Genomic DNA, 19,039 nt, shown 5'->3' with positions numbered 1-19,039 from the left:
CCAACTGGTTCGGATTCTAACTTAGACCGGGTCCGACTGGTTCCAGAAATGTTCAGTCGGGTCTGGTTCGAGTCTGGTTCCCAAAATGTTCACCTTTTGCCACCTCTAGTGGGGAGTGTGAATGCCATATGCGGAACTTAAGGGACTACACTCGTAAAATTAACTGGATTAAAAAAAAAAACAGGAAACGCAATGCATAAATTAAGATAAGCCTTTGTCGTTTCCATGGCTTTTCAGAATCCTTAGCCCGGGCTCCGTAGGGGTTTTCCAGGACTCTGCATTCTGTAGGGGTCCGTTTCGACGCCCCACTAATATATTGGAAACTTACCAACCCCCTTTTTTCAAATTTCAAACGCCATTTTGAAATCCTGTAACAAGTCACAAGCTCCTATATAGGAGTTTTTACCACAAAAGCGTTAAAGGAGGCGACAAAAAACATATCAAGCACTTCTTCCCCGCGCAGTGGAACTTACATGCCAGGTTAGGTGGGAATAAGACAGCTTTCACTCCTCGCAAGAAAAGCGGGGTGGTATGTGGCTGACTACAGGATGATGATTGATGTTTCACTTTAAGCAATCATTTGCCTGGGAGTTGGGATGGTAGGCTGTGCCGCATCACACGGACTGAGTCACACAGGTGAATGCTGTGACCCAACCCTCACCATAGACAAATTATGGTGTGATATGCGGCACAGTCCGGCGTTCCAGTTCACTGATGTACGTTGCAAGAGGTGGAACATCGTTCTGTAGTCAACTGTACATTGCCTTACAAATGGTGCGCATACTCGTAAACGAAACTTCAAACATAAAAAGGTAGGATACTCCAAAGATATATACCGATGAAAAAGCTCTTACATATCACAAAGTCGGTGGGGTTCTCCGTTTTTTAGTACGAGTATTTGTGCCCAACAGAACAGCATAAATCACTTTTTGTTAATTTTACCAGACACTTCAGTGTCACACAATTGCGGCAACACTAAGAACTTTGCCTACTTGTTAAGAAAATCATACGCCAATCGATTCAGGCGGTGTGCCAAACAGATTATTGTGTACCTATTCGGTCACTGCATGTTCCCTCTAAATTAGTGAATTACATAGGTAATCCATTTAGGGAAAGCTTGATACATTCAAAGCTGAAAGACAAAAACAAATTGACAATAGCGGAGGTTGGGGAACGCTTTTGAAGCAATATCAGATGGACAGACTCACTGCGTTAATTAACCCTCGCCGGCCGAGGGGGGGGGGGCGCGGGTGCCGCCCCCCCCCCATAGGGTTTTTTCGCGATAGCTCCGAACACGCTGGCGATAGAGAGCTGAAACTTGGCATACCTGACCTTTGATCCAAGCCGAATCTTTTGACTTCAACCGCATTTTTGGGTCAGGTCAGGTCACTGACCTATGACGTCATAAGTGAACCTCTGCACGGTCTTCAGATGTCGCAACTTCGCAACGCCCTCACTGCCAGAGGAGATGTCACAGGGAAATGAAACTTGCAGGATCTAGTATCCATTATGAGTCCCACAACTTGTATATCTCGGATTTTTCCTAAAGGTCATATGAGGTCAGGTCATTTTCGTGACCTCACCATTATAAGTCAATGGGGAAAAATTCAAACTGCTATTCTGGCGCCGGGAACGATCTCCAACTCTCTCAAGCACACAGAATCGTGATTTGATGCACTCCTTGCAAGGTTAGATGCGTCACTTTTGCAATTTTGACCTTGCGTGACGTCATTTATGACGTCATCAAGGTCATATTAGTTTTTCGTCAATGACTCTTGATCAAATTGAGCTAGCGAGTCGGAAAAGCCACCAATGGACTCAGGAAGGCCTGCCGAATCGAATGATATGCGACATGACCTCTTTCGACCAACTTCGTGACCTGGGGGTGCTGACCTAACCTTGACCTGAGGTCAACACCCCAAGTTGACCTGACCCGGACAAAAATATATCATTCGACGCGCCTGAGCGAGGCGAACACGATGCTGCCAAAATCGGCGCTCTGCGGCCATTTTTTGCGAAGTTATTCACCAAAAACTGAACCGTACCTTGGGGCACTTGACCTGACCTCAGAGGTCACCGGTTGACCTAGGACCTTAAAATCGGGTACCGATCTCTGCGTCTCGTAACGGTGCACACGCTCGTTTTTTCCGCGACGCGCTAGCTCCACCAGGGGCGAAACGGCGAGGTGGGGGGTTGTACCCGCCCCCCCCCCCCCTCGGCCGGCGCGTATGTAGAAACCCAATAGGTCCGGCGAGGGTTAAAAAGTAACAGAGTGTATGAACTGCACCAGCAATGGAATGATTTTATACAAATCAACGACTTCAAGGAGCGATTAAAGATGCGTATCAATACGAATTGGCCGTCCCACCCTAGCTATGTTGACGAGACACAACGAAAAATCGTTTTTTTGTGACGTACCACACTTATGACAAATGCGTACGAGAAATGCATTGTGGTACACTGCACGAAATGTGTAAATAAATGGGAAAAAAGTTTTAAAAAAGTCAAAACCAGCTCATTCTTGTTTTTTACACTCATAAATGCGAACTAAGAGTACATACGTACCGAAGGGAATTGAGCCTTTACTTGACATGTTTCAGGTCAGAACTAGTTTACGATAGGTCACAAAAGACCTAGCATTAAGTTTAAAGGCATGTGTATGAAATTATACGAGTATGTCCTGCGAGAAAATTGCAAAAAAAAAACTAATTTGTCATGTTTTGACGCATATCACTTTCTAAATTTTAAAAACTATGAAAATCACTGAAAGAAATTTGAAAGCTCTATGCATTCTCAATTATATCACGTTTAAACTACAAGTGCAGGGCGGCTTCATAAAAAACTGGGCTCTTGAGAACAATTGACGTAGAACTATGTTTTGCATAGAAACTGACCAAACATGATGTCACTCTGACGTCATTTCCGGCCGTTCTGTCGTGGTCTACAAATTGCATTATTTTCAGAATGTGCTAAAATAATGTTGAAAGCGGTAAGTAAGGTTTGGTCGCCTTTTAGCCTTCGTTTAGAAGATGTGGTGGAAATGGGATAAAGGGGACTTTCGCCCCCCTCGGGGCGCGGCCAGAGTGCTTCCCCATAGGATGTTTGCGATCATCTCGGCAAGGGTAAATAAAACTGGCCTAATCTTAGTACAGAATCGCAGTTAAACTTTGCACACCCTGAAGGCTGAAGGCAGACACATTTTCCCCTTGACGAATATTGGCGAATTGCGATTGAAGGTGCAAATATTTGTGACATTTTCTGAATGCTGATAGACAGGAGCACAAAACTTCGGTGCAATTTTTTTCTCACCCATTTGACATAGTGCGGACAAACGTTTCTGTCAAGACTCAAGGTCGCCGATTACTCGCATGACGAAATTGGTAGTTTCCAAGATCGACAATTGCTGACTGCAGCAGTATATCAACAATCACTGAATGATGAATATTTTGGCTATTGACCTGAATTAAGCGAACTAGGCAAGTTTCAAGTTTCACTGCGCTGTTCATCGAACAAGGTGTATGCAAACGCACACGCTAAAAAAAAAGAAGAGTGTATTCCCTCCCGCTCTTCCGCACAAACAGGGACAAACGTCAAAGAGCAACTTCATACGAAGTGATCGTAATTCGTACATCAACTTGCACTCTTAATTAATGATTCTTTGTGAACACGTTATCACACCTATTTAGAAGCTCCATACCATGCAATTCCTCTAATGCCGCGGCATGAATCAGCACTGCCAGTAGTACTGAACAGCACTGATCACTTGAGCAGTCTCTGCTCCGTCTCGGCCGTCCTGTGGCAGGGCGGGGCTCCTCGCGCCACACAAGGACGCGCCGCCCCATGCCGCCCGTATAAAAGGCCCGCCGCCGCCTCGGCAGGCATCCAGTCGGAGTCCTCTGTCTGATCACAACATGAAGGCCTTTGTAAGTACTGTGGCGAGCGTGGGTAGATCGACTTTTTAGTTGTATGTAACTTACTAAATGCTTTCAGTAGCTACTAGCTAGAGTAATTTTCCTGCTATCATACGGTCTCTCTAACTACCAATTATTTTTTTTTGTGCATTTCTCGACAGTCCCCAAACAACAATTATCAAAATCTTTGACGAATTTGAATAGCATACAAAATCTGCAGTAACAAAGAGTGCTGTTACTGATCGACGTTTGCTTTGTTTGCAGGTGATTGCCGCACTAGCTGTGGTGGCATCTGCTGCCCCTGGCAACTATGCTGCTCTCAGGAGTGCGGCTCTCCCCATCGGTCTGGGTGCCATCGCTGCCCCGGCTGTCGAGCACAAGGCCATCAAGGTCGAGAAGGTCGAAGGCGTGCCTGTGACCACCTACGCCGCGCCCGCCTACGGCTATGGCTACGCCGCGCCCGCCTACGGCTACGGCTACGCCGGCTTCGCCCCGGCGGCCGTGGCTGTCAAGGCTGCTGCTCCCGCTGAGGTTAAGACCATCAAGATCGACGATGCTAAGCCCGTGGCTCTGAGCTACGCCGCCCCCGCCTACGGCTACGGCTACGCCGCCCCCGCCCACGGCTACGCCCCGGCTCCGGTTGCCGTCAAGGCTGTTGCCCCCGCCGAGGTGAAGACCATCAAGGTTGAGGATGTCAAGCCGGTGGCGTACGCGGCGGCGCCGGCCGTCGCCTACTCGGCGCCGACCGTGGTGCGTCAGGAGGTGGAGATCCCCGTCACCAAGACGGTGCACTACGCCGACGAGCAGGTCGTCACCGGACACACGACCAACATCATCAAGCCGGCCATCGCCGCCCCGGCCATCGCCGCGCCCCGCACCCTGGTCGGCAAGACCGTCACCAACCCGGCCACCGTCAGCGTGCGCAAGTACGCCGCCGAGGTCAAGACCGTCAACCCGGTGCCGGCGCCCTATGACGTGCCCTACGACGTGCCCCAGCCGTACGCCGTGCCCACGCCCGTGCACACGGCTCCCGTCGAGGTGAGGAAGCGCGTGTACGCCGCGCCCGCCTACGCCGCCCCTGCCTACACCAGCGTGGTCGCCGCTCCCGCCCCCGTGGCCGTCAAGGCCGCCCCGGTCGAGGTCAAAGCCTGGTAAACTGACCTGACCTCTCGATCCTGACATCAGCTCGGACCGGCGGACGGTCGGCGCGGCTGGTCTCTGTTGGTGTGTGACGAGATGTGCTGTGGTTTGTATGGTGTTGTGTGCTTGGCGTGCGTTCAGGTCAGCGATTGGCGCCCACTCATGTTGTGATCATCTCTTTCAATACATCCATTTGTCATCAGGATAGCGTGATATGGATTACGGAAGAGGCTGAGAGGAAAAGTAGTTCATAGGTCTTAACATTAAAAATGAAGTTTATTAAGAAGACATGCGAAAAATATGATAACATCCATACTAAATAACTGGATTTAAAAGGCATTAAAATGGCCTACCCCCAATGATGGTACCTAAAGTTGGTCTCCTCCCAAAAAAACTTCGCAATTTTCTTGACCCTCGCCGGCACAGGCCATTTTGCGTCCTTCGACGGCCCAAAGGCTTGGCATGACCCCCCGCGTTTGGCCCCTGATCGAGCTAGAGCATCGAGGAAGAAACGAGCGTGCTGCCCGTCACGAGAGGAAGCCGATGATACCCAATTTTAAGGTCCTAGGTCTTCGGTTGACCTTCCAAGTTCCAGGTCAGGTCAATGACCAAAAAGTCGGGAAAATCAGGACCTGTTAGAAAGTCGTAAGGCGTGGCTGCTATGGGGTTTTCGGGGTGCTGGTCACGTGTATACTCGTATCGTGTTAGTTTTGATCACAGATGATATCTTTAAGCATTGAAATGGTTGCTAAATTTGACTTCAGCTCCAAAAACTAGCCTAGAAACATGTAAAACTCGAAAAAGTGGACCGAGGTCACCAAAGGTCAATGACCTGATCTGACCTTCAGGTGACCTTGACATCCTTCCTAATGCATGGGAACAACATCAAATCATATGTATGAACGTTTGAAACCACGAAAAGCTTCCAAATGCGCGGCTATTGCGAGCCGACAAATCGCGATGCCTGCCAAACATGGTCTCGGAAAATAGGTCACAGGTCAAAGGTCAATTGGGTCAGGGTCACGAAATTTTCAGGGTAGGTATAAAGTTGATCAATGTGAGATTACAGAAAGTTTCGTCGCGATCGGCCGCTTTTTACGCGAGTTATTCGCGAAAAACCTTAGGGGGGTTTGTATATACCTATATCTCTATGGGGGGTTGCACCAACCCACCACCTGTGCCGCCGAGGGTCAAAATCCACTTGCCTACACTCGTCACTCGTCTCAGGGAACAATCATCTCCCACTAATTACCGCAAGTTTTTTTTTTTGGGGGGGGGGGCGTGAAACAGCCCCATTATATATTCTGTCAATATCTCCTGAAGTATTGCAAATATCGTTACCATTTTTTAGCATCACTCTGGGCATCAATTTTACGCCTTGTAGCCAAAAAAATCAATCCAGAGGCTTTGAAAGGCTGCCACAAACGACGTCAAAATGACGTCATGTTCTTCCATTTTTGGCCCGCAAGAAGTGCTTTGTGGGATTAGGTACCATGCCTATAGTTTTGAAGATATATACAATATTTTTCATAAGAAGGTGTAAAATGAATATGGCTGCAAAATGCCGGCTATCTCGGCTTAATAAAACGGGACTTTGGCCCCAAGGCCCATAAAAGATTAGATATAGTGCTCTATAAACATAAATATCTTTCAAAATGCTAATCAAAGTGGTAGATATATTATAGAACGTAATGTCGCCCATCGATATAGCCAATTTGAGATAGTCAGCTCCATTTTTGCAAACTTATGGCGAAAAGCTACTCTAATTTGATGACGTCAAATTTTCCTACTCAACTTTTACCCGTTCTAGACCATGTAGCGTAAAAGTAAGGCCACCATTGGATGCCCCGTAACTAGCTGCATCGAAACGTCTTTCTCATGCAAAAATAGATATTAGGAAATTTTACATTTTTGACCTGACCTTGACCTGACCTTGACCAGAAAGTCACCTAAACTGGCCCCAATATGGTCGCATAATCCACATCATTGAATTGGATGAAATGGAAAAATAACCATAAAACATACATCACTCGACCCCAGTAGCAATAATTTGGTTCATGTGGCCCAAAATGACCTGACCTGTGTGACCTGACCTGGTATCAGTGACCTCATTTGGCAAACTGCATACGAATAATGACGCATCGATGATTTTCGATAACATGCCTTTTACTGGATGTTATAACACATTGCATTAAAGACCTAAAACGGTAAAAATGCGGCCTTTGACCTGACCTGTCTGCCCCTAGGTCATTGAGATTGGGTCACATGGTAATTCTTAGGTGTGGCTATCAAACCATTCCTAAGTCATTATGAACTCTAAATGACCTCAGTGCTCAAGTGGAGGAAATAAAAAGGTGTATATAGGTAACGACACACGGTGAGCATAGCACACATTGTAGTTGTGATTAAAATCGATTCAAAATTGTAGAGTGCTTATCGCACAATAATCATGGTTTCAGTGCTATTTTGACGACGCGCTGGCTTTCGTGAATCGGTGAGCTGATCTGAAGTCACTGGGACTTGAAATTTACAGGACATGTGTCAAATAAACTACCCAAAGAGTGTTCCAAATTTAGTTTTGCTACGTGCCACCGATTCTGACACCGATTCAGCAGGCCCGTGTGTAACTAGTGTAGTAACCGTATTCCGATCGGCACAGTGCAGTGGCCGCCGATACTGACAGTAGGGCGGTGCCGGACAGCCCCCCTCCCCCCACCGACTGGTGCCGGTCAGCAACTGGCCGCCGCTGCCTCCCCTCCGACTGGGAGGGGCCGGCAGAGCGGGCTGCGAACATGCGTGTGTCGGCGTCACACCAGACGAAGGCCGAACCGGTACAGGGCGTGTATAAAACTGGGACGGACGCACAGCGCTGCACACTCCCCGGTCCCACCCCAATCACCAGCGGCGGCCGGCAGCAGCCCACGCAGCCCAGACAACATGAGATCATTCGTGAGTAACTCCAACAGGGCGACTATCCATTCCGAATTCACGTTAACGTTTTGTCATTGCCAATCTTGGTATTTGCATGGTACGATTTACCTACTGCGCTAATCATGTTGGGAGATTTGTTGGCCAGCAGGCTGTGCCCCGGTGTTCACCCAGAAAGCCAGGCATGCTTCGATTGAGCTGTATCGAGTGGTCCGCCATGAGTGACTGCCGCTAGTCGCAAAGTCCACTCTGAGCTCGTTTTCTTCCACTGCAGGTGGTGGCAGCAGCTCTGGTCGCGGTCGCTCTGGCGGCACCCGTGCCGGACCCAGAGTGCGACTGCGACGAGAATGGCGTGCCCATGACTGGGAACGCTGTCGAACTCAGGAGCTTCATTGGCGCACCCGCCTTTGCTGGCCTGAAGACCTACTCGGCGCTGGCTGCTCCGGCCGCTGTGGCCGCCCCCGCCTTCGCCCTGAGGGCCGCCGCGCCCGCCGCGGTAGCCATCCAGGCCCCGGCCATCACCTATACCGCCGCCGCTCCCGCCGTCATCAAGAAAAACATTGAAATTCCCATCACCAAGACGGTGCACTACGCCGACGAGCCGGTCGTCACCGGACACACGACCAACATCATCAAGCCCACCATCAACGCTCCGGCTATTTCCGCGCCGCGCACCCTGGTCGGCAAGAGCGTCACCAACCCGGCCACCGTCAGCGTGCGCAAGTACGCCGCCGAGGTCAAGACCGTCAACCCCGTGCCGGCGCCCTATGACGTGCCCTACGACGTGCCCCAGCCGTACGCCGTGCCCACGCCCGTGCACACGGCCCCCGTTGAGGTGAGGAAGCGCGTGTACGCCCCGACTGCCTACGCCGCTCCCGCCGTGGCCGTCGGTGCCGCCCCTGCCTACCCTGATGTGGCCGCCTCTGGCGCCGTGATCGCCAGCTCTGCCGCCCTGCCCGTCGGTGGCGCCCATGCCCCGGTGGCTGTGGGTGGCTTCCCCGCCGCTGCTGCCGTCGGTGCCCACCCTGCCGGCGTCGTGATCGGAGGCGCCCAACCTGCCGGCGCGGTGATCGGAGGCGCTCATCTGACCGGCGTTCCCGCCGCCGGCGTCGGTCTGCCCGCTCAGGCCCAGGGTGCTGTGGCCCTCAGGGCCGCTGCCTTCTCTCCGCTGAGTCTGGGTGCCATCGACCTGGACGGCCTCGATATCAGCACCTACGCTCTCGACCTCGAGGATTGCGACTGCGATGAATAAGCTGAGAATTGGGAACAGCTCTGCTCCCATTCACATGTGTTTCCTTTTTGTCGCGATCTAATGATGTCATAATCATGGCGGATGAGGCTGAGCCTGCCGACCACCGCGCTCAACTATCCCGAAGCGCAGTTTCCAAGAGCTGAGGTGATTGAGGGTTACATGTTTATCTGCTGACATGGCTGCCTCATGCAAGAGGATCTATGCGAACATCTGTTGTGTACGCAGTCCTCTTATATGAAGACAACTAAAAAAATACATGTTTATTTTATACATTCTGCGTATGATGGAAATGAGTTAATACCTAATCACTGACGGATCCAGAAATGGGTTCTTGGAAGGTGCGGGAGGAGATAACCCCCAAAAATTTCTCTGCATTCCATAAATTCTTCGGATTTCGGGTCCTCACGCACTGCTGTGCACTGCGTGCAGTGTAATACCATATTTTCTCAAGAAAAGTTGTTAACTTTTCCTTTTATTAAAAACACGCAAATTTTCGTCAATTTCAGGCATCGCGGGGAAGGTGGGAATTCACCCTGCAGTTTCCTCCCTGGATCAGCCAGTGCGGATAATGGCTTCAGTCTACAAAGGCACACTTGGTTGTCTGCTTAAGAGGTTCAGGATAGGTAGGTACTATGGGGATACTCGACCTCCGCCCGCTATGGTAGCAAATGCGTCTCAACCGACACCGCCTCGCAACAGAAAGCATCGACATACCTCCTTCGCTAGCTTTCTCGAACGTTTTACGCTACCTTCATCCATGAACTCTTTGTAAATAAGGTGTTGATATTCATATCACTTTTTAACGAAGATCACAGTCTCAGTTCGTTCAGAATGTTGTGGTGCACCACACCAGAGCTGTGCCAGTAACCACTGACTGCTCGAGGCCGGCGCTGGCTGCAGCTGCCGGCAGGGCGTCTCACTTGACAGCTCCTCTCCAAAGAACCTGTTCACCTCGCCCGCGCGCGTGTCAGTTGGTGAGCGCCCGTCGAGCTGGTGTCAGAGTGGGCGTTATAGCGCTGCGGAGCGCTGAAAAACTGACTAGCCTCCGTTGACTGGGGCGTGGCACTGTGCAGGTATGAGCCACTACCGTACACATCGCCAAGGCCACCTTGAGCCGGATGCGTGATGTGGGCGTGTGTTGCCGCGCTGCAGCGGTTCACATAATCCGTTATCTCGTTTGTTGATGCTTGTTTATGACAAGCGAGACTCTTTTTAGTTTTGGCTTAGTAAACGATGATCTCTGTTGGTTGGATCCTGCGCACTACGGCAAAGAAAAAAATCCTTTGGTAGGTACTCAATGACATAGGTCGACCCTGTTAACGCCCATGCAGCTTTGGGTCAGATAGCGATCACCCATGCATAAGGTCCGCTAAATAAACGAGAAACTCAACAACTCGTATGAGAATAATCCAGGGAGTAAAAATTGCCGAATGAACAGTCACCATCACTTGAATCAATGCTTTGCGAGAGTCAGCACGTATATTCAAAGCTTCTGCACTTAGCGAAAAGGTATATAGCGGAAATAGCACAACATAAACTCAATCACAAGACCCTGCAGTTCACGATCCACGAATATCGGGCGTCAGAGTTTGGGCTGCGACGGTCCCATCGCAAAGACCGCAGCAGCCAGCACCGGCGGTATTTATAATGGGAAAGCCATCGGTGCCGACGGCAGAGGCAGAGAAGGGCCGTCGACACCGACGACAAGGGAGAAAGAAGGGCCATCGGGGCTGACGGCAGGGCGGACAAGAACCGCCGATGCTGCCCACTGGGGATAATTTTGGCACGTGTACATCTCTTTGAAACGGTGAGTACCGTCGCAGCCGGTAGCTCAGCGAAGTAAGACTTAATTTGAGACAAGCGCTACTATTGCGGCTACTATTTTTTTTTTATATACATATTGGTTGAAAAGCAGCTAAGCATTTATGTGGCAGCTTTAATGTGAGCGTGCACCCACACACATGCATTTCTTGCCTTTAAAAATGGAAACATCCGATGGTAAATATTATCTACTATGCAATAATTGAGTTGAGTGGTTTACTGAATCCGTGAAACAGCTTGCAAAGGCACAACAAAGTGCAATAGACATCACATTTGCTGTAGATAAAAAAACAATCGCAAGCACATCGCAATCAGCTCCTGAACGGAAACATCGCAATCCTATCTCATGTCCGAGTCTCGCGAGGGTCGTATCCGTTGCAAATTCGTTTTATCTTCTTTTTTGGAAAGCATGGTGCGATGTATGTACAACTTACACATACCATCGCAGATAAATGCCGACATCTTTTCTTATGTTTTCTTAGAACGCGTAGTAACTTGTTAAAGGGACTATCCCACCTTTAACATGGGGTTTGAGTTGAGATAGCCAAGTTTGCGGCGAGGTTCAGAAACCACTATCTATCTAGGTTGCAACCCCCGCGGCCTCTTGGTGTTGAAGAAATTCGTTCCCTTCATTTGAAAATGGGCCTTGTACAAGGCCCTATCTTCAACATGGAGCGACCGTTAGTGTGACGTCACCTCGTTTAGTCATTCTGATTTAAATGGGTTTGTTCGTTGAAAAATCGCTTAAAACTTGGTCTGAACTTTGTTGTGGTGCCTACAGAGTAAAAAGAATCAGCTTTATGACAGTAATGTGGCCTGGGGAAGGAGGTAATTTTGGGCTGTGACGTCACATATTTGAAAGTTTGTGTTTGGAATATGGGAAGCCTAAGATGTTTAATGAAAAATAAATGCCAGAACCGTGTTCCTGGTCATCCAATCTATAAAGTCGGGCACAATTTAACTGGTTTTAACAACATTTTAGAAGGTGGGATAGTCCCTTTAAATGCTATTCAAAATCGTATGTCGGTAAAAAATGCGCAAAGACCTAAATTTTAAACATCGCTGTTCATCTCTTGTTCAATGAGTCTGTCAACTTCACTCCCCTTTTTCGGTTTATGCTTTTCAATCCAATCCTCTTGTATGCCTGCTTCTAAATACTCTTCATCTCCAGCTAATCCGTCGTCCTCCTCCCCTTCCTCTTCCTCTCTATCCTCCTCGATCTCCTCTGACTCTGTAAGAGGCACGCCACTACCCTCTTCCCGGCTTCCTTCCAGCTGTGTGTTTTCGGCTCCACCATTTCCCCACTCCTCCAGCTGCTGCTGTTCGTCCTGGGACGCCACTCCGTCGCCCTCGGCGCCCGCTCCCGACTCCATCACCATTTTCTGGCGACTGAGTCGGGACCGCCTCCCGCTCTTCCCGCTCGAGGTGCCCTTGCGGCGCCGCTTTCCTGAGCGCGGTTCCTCGTCGAGCAGCACGACCTCCTCGCGGGCGTCGTGGCCGGCGCGCGGGGCCGAGTAGCCGACGGGCACAGAGCCCGGCTTGGAGCGCCGGTACCGCAGGCGCGGCCGTAGGTGGTCGTCGATGAGGCCGAGCTCCTCACCCGCCCAGCGCACCAGATCGGCCGCCTGCTGCTGAACCATCTGCAGACACATGCTCACCAGCGCCATACCTGCCGGCCAAAAGCACGGTACCTACGTAAAACGTACAAAGGATACCCGAACATACACGTATTTAAACAAAATTCCATCAAGAGTAAATGAATAAACTTGTGCACAAACATATTACCAACTATTGTGAAGCATGCCTGCAGCATCTGTTTATCCATTGACGATGTGCACGAACGCTTCTATAAAATTTTCAATTCGAATCAGCATGCACAAGTGACTTTTGTACCTGTAAGCTGTAAGTTGTTTTATTCTTTTGCATACGAGTGTTGGAAGATGAGGTGAACTAACCGAGAAGGCAGTAGACGATGGCTGTTACCATTTGCCAGGCTCTCTCCGCATCATCCGGCTCCGTGAAGAAGCTGCACGCAACGATAGGTACATTTTGCTAGTCACTCTGGTTTTCATCTTATCAGGTGTTAGTATCGAGACAAGCGTTAGTTAGATAGAAATCATTTTCTACGTTTGAGCCTGGCGATTTTCTACAGCGATTCTGCCGTGCTGACAGCGGTTATCGAGGTTGTTCACCAACCTGTTGCCGGGCAGTAGATCGCCGAAGCCGATGGTGGTAAGCGTAACGAAGCTGAAGTAGCAGGCCGCGATGTACGTCCATCCCTCCCAGACGGAGAATATCTGGGCGCCGAGCAGCAGGTAGAGCAGCATCAGCACCATCAGGATCGCCACGGGCACCCGGACCTGGCGCCACACACGGTCAGTGGCGGTCAGTGCGGCGGCCGGCAGCGGAGGTGGATTCGGGTAACGAGGGAGTGTTGGGGTAACAGGGGTGGAAACGGACACAGAGCAGGATTACGTCTGTATCCTTGGCGATAGCAAAAACAGCGCGAGATTGAAAATCATGGATATTGAGCTCATGTTAAATATTTTCAGCAGCCTAACCCTGGTACTTTATTAGCCCTCGCCGGACCTATTGGTTTTCTACATACGCGCCGGCCGAGGGGGGGGGGCGGGTACGACCCCCCCCCCCCTCGCCGTTTCGCCCCTGGTGGAGCTAGCGCGTCGCGGAAAAAACGAGCGTGTGCGCCGTTACGAGACGCAGAGATTGGTACCCGATTTTAAGGTCCTAGGTCAACCGGTGACCTCTGAGGTCAGGTCAAGTGCCCCAGGGTACGGTTCAGTTTTTGGTGAATAACTTCGCAAAAAACGGCCGCAGAGCCGCGATTTTGGCAGCATCGTGTTCGCCTTGATCAGGCGCATCGAATGATATACTTTTTGTCCGGGTCAGGTCAACTTGGGGTGTTGACCTCAGGTCAAGGTCAGGTCAGCACCCCCAGGTCACGAAGTTGGTCGAAAGAGGTCATGTCGCATATCATTCGATTCGGCAGGTCTTCCTGAGTCCATTGGTGGCTTTCCCGACTCGCTAGCTCAATTTGATCGGGAGTTATTGACGAAAAACTAATATGACCTTGATGACGTCATAAATGACGTCACGGAAGGTCAACATTGCAAAAGTGACGCATCTAACCTTGCAAGGAGTGCATCAAACCACGATTCTGTGTGCTTGAGATAGTTGGAGATCGTTCCCGGCGCTAGAATAGCAGTTTGAATTTTTCCCCATTGACTTATAATGGTGAGGTCACGAAAATGACCTGACCTCATATGACCTCTAGGAAAAATCCGAGATATACAAGTTGTGAGACTCATAATGGATACTAGATCCTGCAAGTTTCATTTCCCTGTGACATCTCCTCTGGCAGTGAGGGCGTTGCGAAGTTGCGACATCTGAAGACCGTGCAGAGGTTCACTTATGACGTCATAGGTCAGTGACCTGACCTGACCCAAAAATGCGGTTGGTGTCAAAAGATGCGGCTTGGTTCAAAGGTCAGGTATGCCAAGTTTCAGCTCTCTATCGCCAGCGTGTTCGGAGCTATCGCGAAAAAACCCTATGGGGGGGCGGCACCCGCCCCCCCCCCCTCGGCCGGCGAGGGTTAGAGGGGAGCGGATGGAACCCCTTTGAATCCGCAACCACGTAGTTCCTTCAGTCAGTTGTTCTGGCGAGTGGCACAACCCGAGCGTTGCTTACTTGGTTCGTAGGCATGTATTCTTCTTGGCCAATTTCATCTTCCCAAACTCGTTTGGCCTTTTTTCCAAAGATGGCTTCCGACTGATATCGGCGGGTTCTGCACCAGGTACAGCAGACGCGGCTGCCGGGAGCAGAGGAACGTCATTCGAACACCGCCACTATACTGGTGAAAATCATTGCAATTTTGCACTACAATTTAACCTGTAGACCTGAGACAATCTAACCTGAGACAATTTAACCTAAAATCACTGGCCATGGGGTCTCCTGTCTCAATCACCCAGAAGAAAGAATCACGGGTCTCGCGGGCCAGCCCTCACCTATAGACGCGTCTGAAGCCGCTGGCCATGAGGTCGCCGATGCGGGCCAGGAAGAGGAGCATCAGCGGAATCCCGAGCGTAGCGTAGATGATGGTGAAGACCTGGCCGGCGTCCGTGTGTGGGAAGATATGGCCGTACCCCAGCGTGGTGACGATGCTGCACGTGAAGAGCAGCGCCTTGGGGAACGTCCAGTCGTAGTTCCAGGTCTGCACGTGGCCGTCGTAATGGTGCTCGCTCACAGCGTTGATGATCTGGGTCTCCATGATCTTCAGAGTGATGCGCATCTGAGCGCCGATTATGGGTGGTCAGGGGTCATAAATGGGAAACAGAGTCCAGCGATCTAATTTCAGTTGTGCTCTGTCAGAGAAAATTGATAAATGGCAATTGAAAAATGTGAAATATCGATTGCTTGATGAGTCAGATAAAATGAGAAAGAAATTAATAATGAATTAAGTGCTCAAACATTCGTGAAGCAGTCACCTTTTTGCTCCACTGTTTCTCTGTTAAGTTCTGGTGTTTCTCAAACCAGAATAGTCTGGCCACATAGCCCATGGTGTCGTCGATATCTTTGGCCCTGAGTCTCTTCACCAGGTAGCGGTGCTCCTCGTTGGGCAACTCGATCTCGATAAAGATGTAAGCACCTGTGGAACAAAGGAGAGGACCGCTTATTCGCACGGTCATGCTTGCGATTCAGGACTGAATTGACTACCACGCCATCGTTGGCCGGAGATGATGCTGGAATTTGTTCAACATCTCCTTGCGGATGCTTACCGATGATGGTGAAGATAGAGACGCATAGCAGCAGTCCGACGTGACCGGAGAGGGCCTTCAGGAACCGCTGCAGCAGCGACTTGGGCTGGTCGTACGAGAACGACGACTGCTGCAAGGAAACGAACGGGGACAGCCGATCGATCAACGCCCTGGGCCGTACGCGTAATACGCCACTGCATACCTAAGTTGCCCTTTGTGCAATTAATTTTTTACAACACTTCTCAAAAAGTAGATGCATGATGAAAAAATATTAACTGTAAATGTCATGTGAAAGAGTTAGATGTTTGCGTGCCTTAATGCAGCATTGCAGGGACCGGCCTTGCACGGCTATGTGCGCACGTTAAACTTTGGACTCTAAATTCTGCCATATAACTGGAATTGCGCGATCGGAGAATAGGGTCACCGCAACAAGCTTCGCTTAGCGGTGGCTCTGTCCTTGTGAATCCTTCCTAGCAAAAGATTCGGACTAAATTTGTTTTAAAAAAATGTAGATATGCGCATATTATTGCAAATATGTGTGTATGTAAGAATGAATTAATGCATGGGACCCAGGCGGGTGACCGGAAAGGCAAGGTTTAGTAGCACTGGGACATTCGTCCGAGTACTGTGCTACTGCATACGGACATATTTCGCTTGTCCGGAGTCACACCGGTATTGTATTAGGTAAATCATCGGATAATTGAATCATGTGCAATGTGCATATACAAACACTCGTGTATATTTGAGCTATACAACAGTATACAGTATTGAGCCATATGTAGGTACAGCATTGAGCCATACAAACAGTTAAAAAGGAAAGTTGTCTTTGTACGAACACTTACTGACGAACGGGGATTATATATTATTTAGGCTAGTAGAGTCGTCAAGCTGTAGAAAAATATATACGGTCCAACGAGGGAATGTCCAACTTTACCTTTGTGACAGTCAACGGGACGTTCATCGCGCTACTGGTGTGCTCAATCCGAACTGTCGAGCTACATGGTACAAAGTTTTCACCCCTGCGAAGTGCGAACATGACGCAAGGTCAGAACACATGTAATTGCGTCCCCAACTTCCCAGAAGCCATGCTAAAAGTTAGCCTGTGATAAGCGGAAGAAATATTTACCAAAATGAAATGGGAAAGCAATCAATCGGCAACCGGAAAACAAATGAAATGCATATTTTAATCCTCGCTCTGGCAGAACAATTTTCATAACGGGGCCTGGCAGAGGGGGGTCGATGCGACCCCCTGGCGTTTTGAAACTAAGCGTCGTATCGCTTCGCAACAATAACCAGTCGATTGCTCTCAACAAGTACTCGCGATTGATGGAATATTTTTTTTCACCCTAGGTCAATATTTGACCCAGTTATGTCGGATCAAAGGTCAAATTTCGCGGAACGGCTTTAATTTTGCAAATTATTTAGCAAATATTGGCGAATCTATGAAAGATAGCGACATGAAACTTTCACGACCGTGTTTCTCAACGAATTAGCAACAAAATGATGTATAGTTGACTGCATTTCAGTCATTACAGGCGTGACATAGTCCCCGGGAACACGGGAGGTCACACCCGCCGCCGGCGCAGACGGTCGTCAGCGGAAGTTCAATCTAGGTAATTGACCTTGGTTGACCTTAAAAAGGTCAAGGAACAGTTTTGAAGGCGTTTAGGTAAAAAAAAAAACGGTACTACAGGGTCGGATTCAGGAGCTAAAAAAACTAAACACTAAACACTAAACACTAACACTAAACACAACTCATATCACGGAGGTCAGCGTGTGAACATGCGAGGTCATTGACCTTGGTTGACCTTAGAAAGGTCAACATACAATGCAGAGATGCATGTCCTGACATAAATCACACGGAATTGTTTCGTTCTTGTCGATGAGGTCACGTCCAGTTACGCGGACTGTACGATTTTGTCAAAAACGGTCGGAGTTTGTGGGCCTATTATGACGACATAGCTCAGTGACCTGACATAACCCGAAAAAGTTTTTTTTTACTAAAAGCTGCGTAAATGATACCCCGGAGAATACGGATAATATCAGCACGATCGAATTAATAGTTCACCACCCATCGCAAAAAAACTCAGTTGGGGGGGGGGGGGGGGGTCGCATCGACCCCCTGCCAGGGAGAGGGTTAAAAAGCTTTTCATTTGTGGCCCATATGTTTGAGCATTGTTTGTCCTAGTTCCCCCTTCTAGGTGCTCCTTCATTCCAGCTATCTCGAAAATAAATCACCGTGGCCTTCCTATTGACCTTCCAAATTTGATAAATCAAAAGCAATTTTTTGAGTCGGGCAAAAATTATTCACCAAACCTTTCGTTCTTACTCTTCTTTTCCTCCTGCTTTCCCAGTTTTTCCATTCTATCTCTGTCCTCTCTCCCCTTCTCTCTTTCCCTTTTCCTCTATCTCTCCTCTCTCTTTCTCTCTATATTATCTGTCTCTCATTCTTGCACCACAGCGATAAGTGTAGCCTAACTTACTCATATCACGTAAAAGCTAATCCTATCGGCATCGCGCATCATTTTGTAGATCATATATACAGATATAGAGATAGATCATATATGTACAGGTAAATCACGCATCATATGCAGATGATGGCGCTCATCCTTACCTCCACCGGTAGTATGGCTTCTACAGCTCCCTCTCAGAATGTCCCACGGAAGCAGCGGCGGTGCGAAGGGTCACCCTCTCTCCCGGCTCGTGACGGCCATTCCCGGAGGGTGCCGAGTCGAGAAGTGCCGACCAGAGGGGCGCCAGAGACTGGCGGACAACATCGGTCTCCATGCCAGCGTTCGGAAAACACCAGCAGTGCGAGGCGGAGGCCTCACGTGCCGTGCCGCTCCGGCCGACACGGTGCAGATATGATCGACATTAAAACTTCACACCGCCGTTCACAAAGCGTGGTCGATAGATACAGACGGCGACGGATTACCGTGTCGCCGCTAAGAGGCCATTCATTTTGAATTATGATATGCATCGTTGATTGAAAACGCTGAAGGAATACTGGAGTCGGGGGTAGTGGGCCCCAGATCCTCAAAGCAGAATTTTCATGCTTTGAAGTTAAAATTCGACTGTATTCTGCAATTAGAATGATAAACAAACTGGATATGTACATTCGGAATTTAGTTATAAAAGTAGCTCTAAACAGTAGCTCTCTCAGTTAGCTAAAATGGCAGCTACATATATAGGTAGATTCCCTTAGTCGTATAATA

The 19,039-nt window shown here is 49.3% G+C and overlaps 3 protein-coding genes across 3 annotated transcripts; 2 read left to right on the top strand and 1 right to left on the bottom strand.

The window, feature by feature from the left end:
• The first annotated feature begins 3,786 nt into the window (after positions 1-3,786).
• Positions 3,787-5,253, top strand: LOC122386460 (cuticle protein 16.5-like). Its single transcript, XM_043375658.1, has 2 exons — positions 3,787-3,923; positions 4,176-5,253. The coding sequence occupies exons 1-2, from the start codon at positions 3,912-3,914 to the stop codon at positions 5,064-5,066; spliced, it is 903 nt and encodes a 300-aa protein (XP_043231593.1). The 5' UTR covers positions 3,787-3,911; the 3' UTR covers positions 5,067-5,253.
• Positions 5,254-7,883: 2,630 nt separating this feature from the next.
• LOC122386459 (elastin-like) lies at positions 7,884-9,501 on the top strand. The gene is made up of 2 exons (XM_043375657.1): positions 7,884-8,000; positions 8,254-9,501. The coding sequence occupies exons 1-2, from the start codon at positions 7,989-7,991 to the stop codon at positions 9,229-9,231; spliced, it is 990 nt and encodes a 329-aa protein (XP_043231592.1). The 5' UTR covers positions 7,884-7,988; the 3' UTR covers positions 9,232-9,501.
• A 2,524-nt stretch (positions 9,502-12,025) lies between these two features.
• On the bottom strand, positions 12,026-18,508 carry LOC122386458 (TWiK family of potassium channels protein 18-like). The gene is made up of 9 exons (XM_043375656.1): positions 18,439-18,508; positions 16,759-16,843; positions 15,846-15,954; positions 15,555-15,715; positions 15,075-15,358; positions 14,758-14,878; positions 13,249-13,412; positions 13,008-13,078; positions 12,026-12,721 (listed from the first exon to the last, which is right to left on the bottom strand). The coding sequence occupies exons 2-9, from the start codon at positions 16,783-16,785 to the stop codon at positions 12,105-12,107; spliced, it is 1,554 nt and encodes a 517-aa protein (XP_043231591.1). The 5' UTR covers positions 16,786-16,843; positions 18,439-18,508; the 3' UTR covers positions 12,026-12,104.
• Positions 18,509-19,039: the final 531 nt, after the last annotated feature.

Source organism: Amphibalanus amphitrite, unplaced genomic scaffold, assembly GCF_019059575.1.
Source record: "Amphibalanus amphitrite isolate SeventyFive unplaced genomic scaffold, NRLGWU_Aamphi_draft 000252F_arrow, whole genome shotgun sequence".
Classification (NCBI taxonomy): Eukaryota; Metazoa; Arthropoda; class Thecostraca; order Balanomorpha; family Balanidae; genus Amphibalanus; species Amphibalanus amphitrite.
Note: the sequence above shows the minus strand (reverse complement) of the source record. Positions and strands in the feature narration are given on the sequence as shown.

Coding starts and splice junctions, on each gene's coding strand:
- LOC122386458 (XM_043375656.1), bottom strand. CDS start 16,785: ATGAACGTCCCGTTGACTGTCACAAAG. Junction 15,955..16,758: donor TCCCGTTGACTGTCACAAAG/GTAAAGTTGGAC, acceptor GTTTCCTTGCAG/CAGTCGTCGTTCTCGTACGA. Junction 15,716..15,845: donor CTCTATCTTCACCATCATCG/GTAAGCATCCGC, acceptor TTTGTTCCACAG/GTGCTTACATCTTTATCGAG.